Source organism: Manihot esculenta, chromosome 10 (genome assembly GCF_001659605.2).
Source record: "Manihot esculenta cultivar AM560-2 chromosome 10, M.esculenta_v8, whole genome shotgun sequence".
In the NCBI taxonomy this organism is placed as follows: Eukaryota; Viridiplantae; Streptophyta; class Magnoliopsida; order Malpighiales; family Euphorbiaceae; genus Manihot; species Manihot esculenta.
In genome coordinates this window covers 29,120,574-29,137,573 of record NC_035170.2, presented here as the reverse complement: position 1 = coordinate 29,137,573, position 17,000 = coordinate 29,120,574, and the positions used below count along the sequence as shown (strand labels likewise).

General features: G+C 34.7%; 1 protein-coding gene across 4 annotated transcripts in view; it reads right to left on the bottom strand.

Moving 5' to 3' along the window:
* The window catches only part of LOC110625233 (disease resistance protein RPV1), a 56,600-nt gene that overhangs the window by 11,241 nt on the left and 28,359 nt on the right, over positions 1 to 17,000 (bottom strand). The window contains exons 1-6 of one of the 4 annotated variants that reach the window (XM_043960851.1): positions 5,083 to 5,579; positions 3,841 to 4,939; positions 3,430 to 3,729; positions 2,540 to 3,340; positions 2,341 to 2,433; positions 1,912 to 2,171 (exon numbers count right to left, since the gene is read on the bottom strand). In XM_043960851.1, coding sequence (XP_043816786.1) covers positions 2,043 to 2,171; positions 2,341 to 2,433; positions 2,540 to 3,340; positions 3,430 to 3,729; positions 3,841 to 4,939; positions 5,083 to 5,564 — 2,904 coding nt within the window. In that variant the 5' untranslated portion in view covers positions 5,565 to 5,579 and the 3' untranslated portion in view covers positions 1,912 to 2,042. Of the gene's footprint in view, positions 1 to 1,911; positions 2,434 to 2,539; positions 3,341 to 3,429; positions 3,730 to 3,840; positions 4,940 to 5,082; positions 5,580 to 17,000 lie in introns of those variants that run through there. The other 3 variants (XM_043960848.1, XM_043960852.1, XM_043960849.1) reach the window with 3 other exon arrangements.

Here is a 17,000-nt window from a genome sequence, read left to right as displayed (position 1 = left end):
AGTAGGTTTCTGAAAATATAGGGACTAACTTATTAATAATGGTAATATCCAAAGACTAAATTGTAAATCTTTCTAAATTCTATTAAGTAAAAAATATTAATTTTAAATAATTTAGATCAACATTAGTTCGATGGGCTATAATTAAAATAATATTTTAAAATTTAAACACTAAAAAGTGTTAAAAAGATTTTTTTTATAAAAATTAAATTATTTTTAAAGAAAAATAATTTATTTTTTCAAAAGATAATTTATTTTTAGATTTTGAGAATTTTTTAACACTATTATATATAATTTTATAAGTATTTTTATTTTTTAAATGATAATTACAGAATACATAATAAATTCGACGTGAGTTTTTCTCTGTGATCTTTTTGTAACTCGATATTCTCGCATTTTCCTCTTCTTAAACCTAACTTCTTTCTCATTTCCCATAAAAGACAATATGTGTTGATTGACTATCACTGAAGAAGAAAATATTATTATCTTATGTAGGGATTTAAACAGACATTTGAAAAATATTTTTATCAAATTATTTCATACAGGGATTTGATTTTGAATGATTGTAAATATTTGTTAGATTACTGCTCATATTTTGGCTAAAAAATCTATTAGATATAATAATTTTTTTATTTAGGATGATATCTCTATTTATTTGATGAAATCTCGTTAATACAATTAGTAATTTTATTTTTAAAAAAAAAAACACATAATAAATTATTTTTTAAAAAAATTATTAAAAATAATTTTCATATTTAAATTATTTTCTGTGGTGTAAATAAATCTATTTGAACCGAATAAAAGTTAATTAAAATTTTAAATGGCAGATATAATGATTGATTGGACAGATCATTAAAGCAATGGTAAAGGCATTTTATTAAATTGGAATTAATTTAAAAAAAATCTTTTTCGTAAGCATATGAATAGATTAATTTACATATTTTAAATGTTGGATCAGTTTTTTTTAACGGCAAAAAATTCGTATTTTCAAAATTAATAAAGTAGCAAAATTATAAAAAAAATTATAAATTATATAAATTTTAAAAAAATAAATTCAAACGACACAATTTAATTATAATATTTATTTAAATTCATAATATTTCAAACATAATAATATTGCTAACAAATAAATTTCTTGATTTTTCAATCCCTCCACAAGTCATAATATTTTTTAAAAAAACAATCATAAATTTTTTTCCCTTTTAATAATTTTATCCTAATTTTTTTTCATAATAAATTTATTATAAATTATGCTCACATACTTAATTTAAAAGTTAATGCTAACTAGAATTTAATTTAAGTCTAAGATTTCTTTAGATGTGAAAATAATTTATATTTAACATTATTTTAATAAAATAACTCATTTTTAATTTTTTAATTTTTTAATTTAAAAATAAAATATTTTAATAAATTTATATATATATTAAAAAAGTCTTTTTTTTCCTGAAATAATTTTTTTTATAAAAAATATTTTTTATTAATTAATTTTTAAAAAATATTTTAAATATAAAAATAATTTTAATAAAACAATCGAAACCTAAATAATGAATAAGGGTTGATGTGACACTAGAGCGATGTTTAAGAAAAGTAATTAACAGTATAGCATACAATTAATTCAATTAAACTAAATTTGTTAATGGAAAATTAGAAAACATTATTAAAAAATACACAAAAATACTAATTCAGCGTCGATCATATCTCATCCCTTGAAGGTATCATGAGTAGGAGTTTTTCATGCAAAAAGCAAAGCAAAACTGTCTTGGTTTGCAATTATTGGCTTGTATTGCTTTGTCAATTGCCATGCATTTGAGAATTTTTACAAAGCAACCGCTGTATAGTTAACCCCAATTTATTGCTTCTTCTGTGCCAATGGTCAATATAAAGACGAAGTTCCTGATGATTCATCCTGCGAATGCGAAGGTTCTCGGTCTTGTTTTTCAATCTTTGAAGAGAAGGTTCATCTTCCTTATCTTCTTCAATTCTGCTTCTCTTTTTATCTCTGGAAAGACGATCCTCTCGAAATATAGGATGCACTCCACACATTATTATAGAATCGTAATCACGATCCACATGATATTTTGGCTCGTACGAGTGCCTGGAAACGCAGAATTGAAAGGAAGCTTCAAGGAAACTCTCTTCCATGTCCAACAGTTTATTCCAAAGGAACACATGTTCTGAATATAAGGGATCAAGTACAAAATTCAGGGCCTCGAAAATGAAATTTTCACTGCTATGTCCAGATTTTCCGACGAAGTTAGCTATGCAGCTAATGTCTATAATATGATCATGAGAAAAAACTTTTGGATCAAAAACAGCACATAAAGAAAAACCAGTCAAATTTGCCTGATCTAGTCTGAATGAAAGAGAAGATCCACTTTTGTTCTTATATCTCATCGTTTCAGGCACTTCAACCCCCGGTATGCATAACTCAACAATCTGTACCATGGAAATTATAAATTTTTTAAGAAAACTAATAATAATAAACAAAAATTGTACACTCAAAAGGGTTGATTCTTGTAAGACCAGAGAAAGTAAGGCATACCTTGTGTTTTAACAGATGCGTATTCAATACATCCTCCATTACTTTATCATGCACGTTCTTATCCAAATTGATGCAATTATGAAACTTAAGTCGTTTTGCTTCTTTTTCATCATCATGTTCTAAGAAAAGGAATGAAGTTGATGCAGATTCCAAAGATGTGCAATCTGATGCATCTAAATCTTCTAAGCATGACGGAAGCTCTGGTAAACATTTAAGTCTCTTGCAACCTTTTAATAAAAGCCCCCTCAACTCAGTTAGATGTTTAATGCTTGCAGGTGTCGCCTTGAAATTGTTTCCACCTAAAAATAAGTCTTCCAATGACGTTAAAAACCAAACACTCCCACAGTCACTTAAATCAATTTCCCTCACACAGGACAGTCCTGTCAAAGGAGGCAATGTCAAACCTTCACATCTCGCACATCTTAACTCTTCCAATCTTCTCAATTGATTGATGGAGGATGGTAATGTTTTTATTCCACTTCCAGATATATAAAGTTTCTTCAGCAATTCTAGATCCCCCATGTTCTCTGGCAATGCTTTGACATTCAAACAGCCTGAGATATAAAGGTGTGTAAGAGATTTCAAATTGCAGATGCTTTGTGGAATACTATGCAGTTTTGAGCAGTATTCGAGATCAATTTCTTTTAGACATTTAGACTCGCCAACGCTGCTAGGAATCTCAATCAAGTTGCTACATCCTCTCAAACATAAAACCTCAAGATTCGGGGCACTTGACAAGTCTGGAACTTTAGTTAACTCAAAAGAGTAGCTGAGGTCTAAAAATTTCAAACTTTCAAGAGCCTGTAATCAAAACGTCAATAAAATTAGCAGAAGCTAATTAACTTTGCACAATGTAGCTAAATTTTATAAAGCAGCATAATAACTCTAACCTTCTCTTGATTCCAGAGTTGGATGAGGTTGCTGTCTGGCATGCGAAGTTCTACAAGATTTCTCGGGCAAAAATTTATTGGCAAGGATTTCAAAGGGTAGTCTTCCCAATGATAATATCTTAGCTCCTCTGGTAGAAATTCAAGGCCACTAGGTAGAAGCACTCGTCCTGGTCCGGATGTAGAAACATTGAAGAATTTGAGGAATCTAAGATTGCACATGTTCATGAAAGCTGTGGGACTTAGCTCCAAATATCCATTTCCAGACATATCAAGTAATATGCCTTCAATATTTTCAGTTCCCTAAGAAAATAACAACAAACATTATAGGCACTGAACTTAATTCTTAAAACTGCATATAAATAATATGTATGTATAATTAAGAATATGCACATTAATTCTTTTGGTCCATACCTTGTCTCTTGTCAATACATGACAAATATCCTTATATTTCCACAACCTGCTGCGTGTCCCAAGTTGTTTGGACTCCTCACAAACAACAGCCTTGCCCATTTGTTGTAGCAAGTCATGCATGCCTACCTTACCATTTGAAACACTTATGAGAGCTTTATCAATTAAACGGCTTATCGCTCTTCTTGGAAAGAAACCACAACCTTCAAATATTCTTTCAACACGATCTTTAGGCTCGCCTTTAAGGAAACATGCAATATCAAGAAATATGCTCTTTTCATGACGTTCTAGTCCATCATAACTTATTCTCAAAACTGCCTGAATATTCATATCAGGAATTTCTTTCAATTTTTCCAACTCACTTTCCCATTCTTCAATCCCCTTATCATACAAATTAGAGCCTAAAATTACAAGAGCCAATGGAATACCTTGAGCATATGTTATCAACTTCTTTGATATTTCCACAAATCCTTTCTTGGGATGATTTTGTTTGAAGGCATACGAGCTAAAGAGACAAAGAGCTTCATCATCAGTTAATTTTTCAACCTCGTATATGTATCCCTCAGAACAAACATTTTTAAGTACTTGTCTATCTCTGCTTGTTACAATGATTCTACTACCATTGTGGTACAAAGCACATTCTCCTGCTAAAAGCTTTAGATGGTTTGGATCATCCACATCATCAAAAACAATGACAACCTTTTTACTCTGAAGTCTTCTCCTAATGAAAGGGGGTAGCCGAGGTGTGCTTACATGTAAATTCTTTTCTCCTAACAATTGGTTAATGATTTTATCTAATAAAACAACAGGTGTTTGTTTTCTCATCTCCTCTCTGACATTAACAACAAAACAGTGCCCATCAAATTTATCCATAATTCGATTAAATACTTCACCAGCAATAGTTGTCTTGCCAATACCTCCCATCCCCCAAATTCCTATTACTCTTCTATCATTTATTGATTCAATACATAACAAGGATTCCACTTTCTTCAGACGTGATTCCATCCCAACTAAGTTGTCATTGTAGGAATCACTTGAGGAGATGAGACTTAATTTCTTCCAAACATCATTGGCAATTTCCTCAACTAGTTTGGATTCAGACCTAATATATATGAAGAACAAATGCTAGTAAGTCAAAGCAAACCACCCTTAGAGGCTTAGACTCGCTTCTAAGTAAATTGATAATACGCGATTACATATACATGCAAACAAAAACAAGAATAGTAAAAAAATCAACAGAATTACTTGATATTCCGTGAATCCCATCCTGATAAATTGCTTATTTCCATCAGAGCACGACGCCACTTATCCACCTTGTCTAAACAACCTTTGACTTCTTCTCCATGCTTAGCAACCGCAAATGCCTCGCCGAAATTCCCAATGAGATCTTGAACATCAGTTGGATCTACATGGTAAAAAATTGATAGGACTAATTGTCCTAAAATTTCCTTGCATTCAAGTATCTTCACAAGCTCATCCAAGCACCATGGAGAATCTGCATAATTTTGAGAGAAAACAACAATTGAGACATAAGAATCTTGAATTGTTTCCAAGAGAGCAGGTGAGATCTCTTCTCCTTTACGAAGGTTTTCATCCATGAAAGGATTGATTTGTTTTCGCTGCAAAGCATCAAAGAGATGGGAGAGAAAACCCCCACGAATATCTTTCCCTCTAAAGCTAATAAAAACATCATATTTGCAAGAAGGGGTTGAAGAAGTAGCATCCATAGATGAGTGATGAAAGAATGCTTGTGTAACTCCAACTGAGCTTGAAGAAGTTAAAGAGAGCAGAACGCGTTAGATTAGTATTTCGTTGACTATTCTGACAAAAAAAGACGCGTTTGACAATGAGTTTGGAGGTAAAAAATAAAAAATAAAAATAAAAGTAATATTTTAGATATTATTAAAAAAATAAATTTAAAAAATTATTTTATTTTTAAATTTTATTATCATTTAAATAGAAAGTTTTTATTAAAATTATCCTTAATAAAATAAAAAATAACCATATCACCCACATTTGATTCAAAAAATCTAACATTCTAACTCAACAGCTCTATTTTTCTTTTAAATATTTTATCAAACATAATACATGCATCTCTCAATATACTCTCTTTTTCTCTACCCATACATTTTATCAATTCTCAATTCTCCAAAATGGATATTGAAAGCTCCTCATCGCTACACACTATCACTCGGCCTGTGAAGAATTTGACTTGCACGCTGCTGGAAATTACTATTTTTTTATATGTGAAGAAATTTGTGGAAGCTTTTTCAACTTGAAAGCAAAATTTCCATATCAAAGGAGTTGCAAAGGCATTATGGAGCACAGAGTAGAACACTAAGTCACATATCAAAATCAATAAATTTATACATACCCTATTGCACTTCTGCAATCACATGTATTTTACCCCCAATTGTAACTCCTCCTAGATCATGTACTTACGCAGGAAATTGGTAATGAATCATTATAGAAAGAATCCACTTGTTGAGCATTAGTATATACAAATCCGAAATTTGGAGCCGAGGCATCGAAAGCAGCTCAGTATTTAAGGAAATCTTTCATAGGTATTACAATGAACAAGTTATCATTTCTTATCATCCTTATGCTGTTAATTTGGCTTCATATTTTAAGTATTAATTTGGTGGTGGAAGAACTATTGGTTCTAGAGATGCTTAAAATATTGGAAAAATTGAGGTATACAGGTGAAAAATTGAAAAGGATGCAACGGTGATCCTCGGAGAAGTTGAAGGTGAAAAGTATTAAAGGGTATTTTTAGGAATAAAAAATATTATCTATCTTTTAATCAACTTTTAAATAATTAAACAACGGAGGAATGATAGTAAAATTACGGATGGAAAAATCAGAATTGAAAAGTTGATTTTTTAGATTTTTTGAAATCAGAATTAAAATCGAATTTTAATATGATTTTGATACAATTCTATATGGTTTTTTATTTTAATTTAATTTTTATTTTTATATTAATTTAAATATAGTTTTTAATTTTTATAATAAAATTTAAATTTAAATAAAATAATTAAATATTTTTAATATTATTATTTATATTAAATTAATAAATCTTATATTCAAATTTTAGAATAATATTAAACATCCACAATATTATATAATATTTTCATTTAAAATTGTTGAACCTAGGTGTTTTAATCCTTGTTTTGATGATTAATAAACAATTGGTGTCTTACTAATTATCTTCAAAAGTGTTTGTGTTGAGCTTGTAGGTTTCTTACTATCAAGAATGAAATTGCTTCAATCTCAAAAGAGAAAAGTGCCTAATTTGGAAGCATGCCACAAGGAAGGGAAAAGAAAGTATTTTCTATTTATGCCTTGTTAAATTTCATGAATTGTGAATTTCAATTAATTGATTGTGATGGCTCAAGGTTTCATTCGTTTCTAAAAGTTTTTTTAGATATGGCCAAAAATTTTAAGTAACAGACTTTCAGGGACTAAAATGAAATTTTTCAAAAGAAGTGATTTTGAAATTATTTTTTATCAAAATCAAAGATCTAAAAATATGGGTTACAAAAATTCAAACGGATTGAAAAAAAGGAATTTTACAGCCTAAGTTATGATTTTTCAAAGATTTAAGGAATTAATTTTGTGCCCCCTAAACTATTCTTTCGGCTTCCGAAAATGAGGGACAGAAACGAAAGTGCCATACTTTCGGCCGCCGAACAATGAATTTCGGCCGCCGAAAGTGGGGATTTCAGTATACCCCCGAAGGCAAAGGTTCGGCTTCCGAAAGAGAGGGACAGAGACGAAAGTCCCACACTTTCGGCCGCCGAACATTGGCTTTCGGCCGCCGAAGGTGAGTTGCTCCCGAAGCTGAATGTTTGGCTTCCGAAAGTGAAGGGCAGAGACGAAAGTCTCACACTTTCGGCCGCCGAACATTGACCTTCGGCCGCCGAAAGTCTGCTTTTAAGTCTGCCTCCGAAGCTTAAAGTTCGGCTTCCGAAAGAGAGGGACAGAGACGAAAGTCCCACAAGTTCGGCCGCCGAACTCTGACTTTAGGCCGCCGAAAGTCCATGTTTTAAGTGTGTTTTTCTTCACGTGAAATGGTTCGGCCGCCGAACTCTAAGCTTAGGCCGCCGAACCTGAATTTTTCTGAAACGGTGTAACGGTTATTTCTGCAAATAAACGGCTCTATTTGCATTTAATGCACCCCCAACGGCCATATTTATGATAGAACTATAAATACAACATGTTTTGAATGTGAAGGGGTTACAACAACCATCTAAGCAAAACATTTATTGAGATTACAGCTTTTTTTCATTCTCTCTCTCTCAAAACCTTGAGCCAAAGCATTGATTTCTTGAAAGCTAGTTTTGAGTTGTAATTGGTTGGCTTTACTGAGTGAGTAAAGGTTGTTGAGAGACTCTGTTGTTGTGAGTGTGTTATTGAGCAAAGGATTGCTCTTGAGTGAAAAGGAGATTTGTAGAGAGCAAAGGCTTGCTCTAAGATTGTAAGAGTTTTAATCTTCACCCAAAGAAGATTTGATAGTGGAGTTGAACTCTCAAGTGGACCTTGAGGAGAGGACGTAGGCTTGAGATAGCTGAACCTCTATAAATCATTGTGTTGATTTTTCTCTTCCCTATTCTCTTTTAATTTCTTATCTTTGTTTTTAAATTTTTTATAAACCCAATTCACCCCCCCTCTTGGGTTGCCTCAAGGGACAACAAGTGGTATCAGAGCTAAGTCTCCCTTTCTTGAAGATATAATTATCTTGGAGTAAAGATCAAATGGCAGCCCTCAATTCTCAAGAAGGTCAATCGGTTGTGAGACCACCTTTCTTTGATGGAAATGACTTTCTATATTGGAAAAATAGAATGTATTATTTCCTTAAATCGGAAGGAGTTGATTTGTGGGACATTGTAGAGAATGGGCCTTTCTTTCCCACAAGAGTGATTGATGGAAACCAAGAGCAAAAACCTAAGAGTGAATGGAGTGAGCTAGAGAAGAGAAGGGTAGCTCTCAATGACAAAGCCATTCACATCTTGTTTTGTGCTCTTAGTAGAAGTGAGTACAACAAAGTATGCATGAAGTCCACCGCCAAGGAAATTTGGGATGCTTTGGTTGTCACTCATGAAGGTACCAATCAAGTCAAGGAAAACAAGATGGAATCCCTCATCTATCAATATGAGTTATTCAAGATGAAATCCGATGAAACTATTAGCCAAATGTATGATAGGTTCATTGAGATCATTGGAGGGATGAAATCTCTTGGGAAGACATTTACAAATGAAGAGTTGGTGAAGAAAATCCTTAGATGTCTACCCAAAGAATGGCTACCAAAGGTAACTTCCTTAAAGGATGCCAAAGACTTGACCAAAGTGCAATTGGATGAACTCTTGGGGAATCTCATTGACTATGAGATGACTCTAAAGAGAGAGCAAGTGGAGGAACCTAGCAAGATGAAAAAGAACATTGCTCTAAGGGTAGCCTCCGAAGATACTAGTGAGGAAGAAGAAGAGATAAGTGAGGAAGAATTGGCCTTGGTAACTAGGAGAATAAGGAAGTTGCTTCTCCAAAATAAAAAGTTCATCCCAAGGAGAAATTTTAGAAAGGAAAAGGGTGAATCAAGCAAAAAGGAAGTAGTCACTTGCTATTAGTGCAATAAGCCGGGTCACTACAAGGTGGATTGTCCCAAGTTGAAGAAGCCTATCAAGAAGTTCAAGAAGAAGGCCTTCAAAGCAACAAGGGATGAGTCAAGTGATTCCGAAGAGGAGGAGGTTGGTGATGAAATTGCCAACATGTGCTTCATGGCTCTAGAGGAAAGCTCCAATGAGGTGTGCTTGAAATCCTCAAAAATTGAAAGCAAATGGTATCTAGATAGTGGATGTTCAAGGCACATGACCGGAAATTCAAGTCACTTCATCTCTCTTGAAAAGAAAGACGGAAGTGGACAAGTAACCTTTGGAGACAATGGAAAAGGTAAAATTGTTGGCATTGGTAAAGTCGGTAAGGAAAACTCTCCTATTCTTGATAAAGTTCTCTTAGTTGATGGTTTGAAGCATAATTTATTAAGTGTAAGTCAATTATGTGATAAAGGTTGTAGAGTTATCTTTGAACCAAAATCATGTTTTGTTTCTAGAATGTCGGATAACAAAATATTGTTTGTTGGTGATAGAGTTGAAAATATCTATCTTATTGACTTGCAAGCTATGACTAACCAAGATATGAAGTGCTTTGTGTCTATTAGTGATAACTCTTGGATTTGGCATAGAAGGCTTTCTCATGCTAGCATGGATCTCCTCAAAAATTTGAGCAAAGATGAGCTAGTTGATGGCCTTCCAAAGATCAAATATGAAAAGGACAAAGTATGTGATGCATGTCAAATGGGTAAGCAAGTTAAGAGTTCTTTTAAAGCTATTAATAAGGTAATTTCTTCTAGACCTTTGCAACTCTTGCATATGGATTTATTTGGTCCAACTAGAGTAGCTAGTCTTGGTGGCATGCATTATGGGTTTGTTATAGTTGATGACTACTCTAGGTATACTTGGGTTGTATTCCTTGCTCATAAGGATGATTGTTTTGATGCTTTTAAAAGTTTTACAAAGAAAGTTCAAAATGAAAAGGGTTTTCAAATTTCTTCAATAAGGAGTGATCATGGTAGAGAATTTGAAAATGAAAAATTTGAAATTTTTTGTAATAAGTTAGGGATCACTCATAATTTTTCATCTCCTAGGACTCCCCAACAAAATGGTGTTGTTGAAAGAAAAAATAGAACTCTTTTAGATATGGGGAGGTGTAACATCCTCAAACCCATAGCTAGAGCAGTGACATCATTAGGTATGAGTTAGGCTATTTCACTACTAGAGTAAGTGGCATTAGGGGAGGTGCTAGCTTAACTCTAAACTGCTAATAACTGAATCATAGAAAACTCAAATAAAGAAACGGATATATCTAGAAATAAAGCAGACAGTGTGATTAGCGAGTCGGGAATGAGTCACGTTCGGGAGGTGCTTAGGGTTTCCCGACGTGCTTGCTTGAGGTGCTTGTTTAAGTCTGTTATGCTAGCTTAAGTGAAAAGGACTTCTAAATGCTAAAAGCATATTTTAGTAGGTCAATCTATGATTATGGAAAGTTTAAAAACTAAATTGAAACATGGTAAAGAGTTTAGTGGGTTAAAGTATAAATATGGAAAGTTAAAACATAAAAGTCAAATTTTACTTTCCATGTGTCACCTAGCTAATGGATGAAGAAATGACCAAGCAAATTAAAAGGTGGGTTGTCTTCTTCCTTCATCCACATTGCCGTAGGTCATCCATGTTCAAAGAAGAAGAAATTTTGCTTTTCTTTCTCCCACCAAAACCAAGCCAAAACCTCACCAAATCAATTTCTTCCTTCAACCAAAATTCATCCTAAGACCTAGATCTAAAGGAAGAGCCATATATTGAAGGGATTGAAGAAGAAAAGTTTAGGGTTCCATATACACCAAGCTTGAAAATCAAAGGTAAGCTTAGAAATGTGTAGGAAATAACATCTTCTCATTTCTTTATGCATGGATTTGAATTATAAAGCTTTAATTTATAGTTTATTCAATCCTTTCCTAAGACATAAATTGACCTAGGTGAAGGAACATCAAAGGGAAAGGAGATAGCTAGAGATTAGAAGAGGAAAAGAAAGGAGAAATTCAAGAAAGGTTTGGTGTTTGTATGATTTCCTGTTTTCTTTTGATTTTTGCCATGAACAAGTGAGATTAGAGGTTGATTTTACTTGCTGGAAATGTTGCTTTGGTTGTATAAATATGTTATATGAATGTTTAAATGATGTTTTAAAGGCTTAGAGTAAAGAAATTTAACATGAGAGCTAAAAGTGCAAATCTGGCAGAATAGGTTCTAACAGGACAGTCAGTGTTGGAAGCCTTCTAACTTATTGTGTATTTATTGAAATTAGTCATAAGATATACCAAATGAAAGCTGAGACAAAGAGCTAAAACTTTCATGAATTGACCAAATTCGAAATCTGTAGAGAAGATGATGAAAATTTCAAGTGAACCTAAACTGGACACAGAGTTAGTGCATCCGGAACAGTGTGTATTGATTATACCATAACTAACTATGTACTCAGTGGAATTGGTTAATACCAGTGCCAATTGAATTTTAAGAAGTATACCTAACACTTTGTAGGAGACACTTAAGCTTGAATATGTATGAAAATGCATGAATTTGATATGTTTTGTGATATTATAAACAAATGCCAATACTGGACTGGTTAAGATCTTATTGAGCAGCTTGTAAAGAAAAATTCATAACTTAAGCTAGAATGATCAGATTTGCATGAATTATACCTTGTTGGAAAGATAAGACATAGAGGTACATTTGTTATGAAGAAACTGAAGTCAGATTGTGACTTTAAGCTGCTTGAAAAGTTTATGCAATATATGGCAGAATGCAATTTCCTATATTGGAATGCAAAGTCAATAAAGTTTTGCACCATTTGCTATGAATTTCTCATCTTGTTGACTTTGACATATGATATATATGTACTTTGGAAATGAATTCAAATAGCTTCAAATGATATGCAATTACATTGAGTTAATGATACTTGGCCCTGGTAAACGTAATAGGAATCGAGGTTAGCTTAAGGGTATGGCATGCCATATAAACATACAGAGTTCGCAGTACTGCTACCGATACATGATTTTTATTTGAGGTTACATATCAGGTACCTCATAAGCACGGTCACAGAGCCCTGCTATCACAGTTCTGGCCTCTGAGCCTACCGTTCGGCACTCTGTGCCTACCGTTATAACTCCTTATCTACCTAGTCGATCCTACTATGTGTTTATAAGGGCTAAGATCTTAATTAAGATTGATACTTGATTTTGTGAACTTATTAGTGAGTGTTAATATGTTTGCATCTCTTATATGCACTAAGCTGTGGTAATTTGTTATAAATAGAAAATGTGCAATAACGGAAAAAGAAGATGTTTTTATTCCGATTATCTGTATACGTGAACTTGTTTGCTCTATTTCGTTATTTGTTTGTTATCACCCACTGAGCATTAGCTCAGCGTGTTGGTTTTTACCTCACGCAGGTTGTAGATAAAATAGAGGCAACAGAAGTTATCAGAGATCTACATCAGATATCAAGGCCATCATCATAGCTGGTTGTTTTGAGTCTCTGAGTCATAGTGCAGCTATATTTTGGCATGTACATATTTAATAGAATGAGTTGTAAAGGTTATGTAATCAACGAATAGTAAGATATCAAATGACAGTTGTTAGTGAATTATAAGTGTGATTTTTATATGTATTACAGGTTAAAGTGCTAATGAAACAGAGAAAACTCTGCCGAAAATTTTGGTTTAGAAATCTCACATTTATTTTAATCACTTGATAAAGGTTACATGTATTACAAAAAAAAACTTGGTATTGACAGATAAGAAGAAATTGTTTAGTCGTGATATGTTTATAGAGCTACAGTTGTGACAGTCCTTGCTCTATCTATACTTTGATAGGGTAAGGGGTGTTACAATTAGTGGTATCAGAGCAAAGGTTTAGGCGATTCTAGGTCATAGTATGTATGTATATATGTGTCATATATGTACATGCCAAAAACGAGTTACAGCTATGATATGGTTCTGATGTAAATCTCTTCTTTGTGTCTTTTGGTCATATAAAAGATGTCATCTGAGTCACAGAGAGCAGCAGATGAAGAGGTAGAGAGTCATGCTCCCTCTGAGGCAGCTGCAGCTGCTGCCGCTCCTGCACCTGCTGCTCCTCCTCCACCTGCTGCTGCTGGCGGACCAGGGTAGGATGCATTGTTTCAGCAAATAGCTGAGTTGCTTAGGAGGGTTACACAAAATGTACCAGAGGTACCACCACCAACTGTAGCAGTCCAGGTTCCCCCACCTGTTGTAGCCCAGGCACAACCTAGGCCTCCAATAGAAAAACTCAGGAAATATGGTGCCACAGAGTTTAGAGGTAAAAAGGAAGATGATCCTTCAGCTGCAGAATTCTGGTTAGAAAGTACAGAAAGGGTCTTACAGCAGCTACAGTGTTCACCAGCAGAGAGCTTGATGTGTGCAGTATCATTGCTGAAAGATGAAGCTTATAGATGGTGGACAACTTTGACACAGATGGTTAGCCTAGAGCGGCAGACTTGGGAATTCTTTTTAGCAGAGTTTAAGAAGAAATATATTGGGGCCTTATATATAGAGGAGAGAAGAAGGGAATTTTTATACCTCAGACAAGGCAGGCTTACAGTAACAGAGTATGAGCGAGAATTTGTTAGACTTAGTAAGTATGCCACAGAGATAGTTCCTACAGAGGAAGAGAGATGTAAACGCTTTGAGCAAGGATTGCATGCTGATATAAGGATGTACCTCACAGTTATGCATATTAGGGAACTCTCAGTTTTAGTAGAGACGGCCCACAGCCTGGAGCGAATTAAAGAAGAAGAGCAAAGTAGAAAGCAAAGAGGGCAACAAAAGAGGAGCCAGAGCCATTATCAGGGACAATCCTCTGCATCTTAGACAACTAGCAAGAGACAAAGGGAATTTCAGCAGATAGGACAGAGAGGGCCACCTAGGCAGATTCAGAGACCTGGGCAGAGTTCAGTAGTGAGGTCTGGACAGCAGACTACCTCAGTATCCAGTACAGGAGGACCAGGTAGAGGGTTGCCACCAGTATGTGAGCATTGTGGCAGGAGACATGGTGGTGTATGCAGGAGATTGACTGGGGCTTGCTATTTATGTGGAAGCTCAGAGCATTTTATGAAGGATTGTCCTAGAGGCCAGTCAGTGCAGCCTATACAGACAGAGAGATCTATGCCGACAGGGTCTAGAGGCAGAGGAAGAGGTAGAGGTGAATTTAGTAGTGCTCGTAGAGGTGAATTTAGTAGTGCTCAGAGTCAACGAGTATCAGAGACAGTAGACAGACCAGACACTAGAGCACCTGCTAGGGCATATGCTATTCGTGCAAAGGAAGACCAGGACAAACCAGATGTTATAGCTGGTAAATTTTCTATCTTTGGCAAACATGTTTATGCATTAATTGATCCTGGTTCCACACATTCATACATCAGCATACCCATCAATAATGAGAAGGGAATTGAAGTAGAATCTTTAGAACATGACATAGCAGTGACCAATCCCTTAGGACATCTTGTGATTGTGAATAGAGTTTACAGAGATTGTCCTATATGTGTGCAAGGTCACACCTTTTTAGGTGACTTGATAGAGTTACCTTTTAGAGAGTTTGATGTAATTCTGGGTATGGATTGGTTGTCTAGACATCATGTCATAGTTGATTGTAAGTTAAAGCGAGTTACACTCAAAACATTAGAGGGTTCTGAGGTTATAGTTGTGGGTGAGAGGTCAGATTACCTCTCCAATGTCATATCTGCCATTACAGCTAAGAGGTTGATTAGAAAAGGCTGTACGGCCTATCTAGCCAGTGTGATTGAAACTAAGAAGGAAGGTCTTAGTGTGTCAAACCTACCCACAGTGTGTGATTTTCCAGATGTATTTCCTGAAGAGTTGCCAGGGTTACCTCCAGAAAGGGAAGTGGATTTTGCTATAGAAGTTGTGCCAGGCACTGCACCTATTTCAATTGCTCCTTACAGAATGGCTCCTACAGAATTGAAAGAGTTGAAAATACAGTTACAAGAGTTACTTGATAAGGGCTTTATTCGACCTAGTGTTTCACCATGGGGTGCACCAGTGTTGTTTGTGAAAAAGAAAGATGGATCTCTTCGATTGTGCATTGATTACAGACAATTGAATAAGGTAACTATAAAGAATAAATATCCACTGCCCAGAATAGATGATTTGTTTGATCAGTTAAAAGGGGCCAGCATTTTCTCTAAGATAGATTTGAGATCGGGCTACCATCAGTTGAGAGTTAAAGGGACAGATGTGCCTAAGACTGCATTCAGAACACGATATGGACATTATGAGTTTCTGGTTATGCCATTTGGGTTAACAAATGCACCTGCATCATTCATGGATCTAATGAATCGTATCTTCCATCCATATTTAGACCAGTTTGTTGTAGTATTCATTGATGATATTCTGGTATACTCTAAAACTAGAGAAGACCATGACAGACATTTGAGGATAGTATTACAGACTCTGAGGGAAAAACAACTTTATGCTAAGTTCAGTAAATGTGATTTTTGGCTCAATGAAATAGCATTTTTGGGACATGTTGTATCAGCAGAGGGAGTTAGGGTAGATCCTCAGAAGATTAAAGCTGTTCTGGAATGGAAGCCACCAAAGAATGTTGCAGAGGTCAGGAGTTTCTTGGGTCTAGCTGGGTATTACAGACGGTTTGTAAAAGGGTTTTCACTTATAGCAGCTCCATTGACTAAATTACTACATAAGAATGTTAAGTATGTTTGGGATGATAGATGTCAGGCAAGCTTTGACAGATTGAAGACTATGCTCACCGAAGCACCTATACTTACACAACCTATTTCTGGCAAGGAATTTGTGATATACAGTGATGCTTCTCACAATGGACTTGGATGTGTTTTGATGCAAGAAGGTAAAGTGATTGCTTATGCTTCTAGACAACTGAAGCCACATGAGAAGAACTATCCTACTCATGATCTAGAGCTGGCTGTCATAGTTTTTGCACTAAAGATCTGGAGACATTACTTATATGGTGAGAAATGTTATATCTATACAGATCATAAAAGCCTGAAATACTTGCCCACACAGAAGGAGCTAAACTTGAGACAGCGAAGATGGATGGAATTACTGAAAGATTATGATTGCATTATAGATTATCACCCAGGCAAAGCTAATCTGGTAGCAGATGCACTTAGCAGGAAATCCTTATTTGCATTAAGAGCGATGAATGCGCGGTTGACTATGTCAGATGATGGAGCTATCATAGCAGAATTGAAAGTTAGACCCAGCCTACTACAACAAATTAAAGAAGCACAAAAAGAAGATACAGAGATAGCTTCATGGACTAGACAAGTACAAGAGGGAAAGAAGCAGAAGCATGTGATAAGTGATGATGGCTACTTGTACTATGGTGACAGAATATGTGTACCTAACATTGGAGAGCTGAAACAGAGTATTCTTACAGAGGCACACAACAGTCCATATGTTATGCATCCAGGTAGCACAAAGATGTATCAAGATCTGAAGATGCACTATTGGTGGCCAGGCATGAAAAGAGATATAGTTG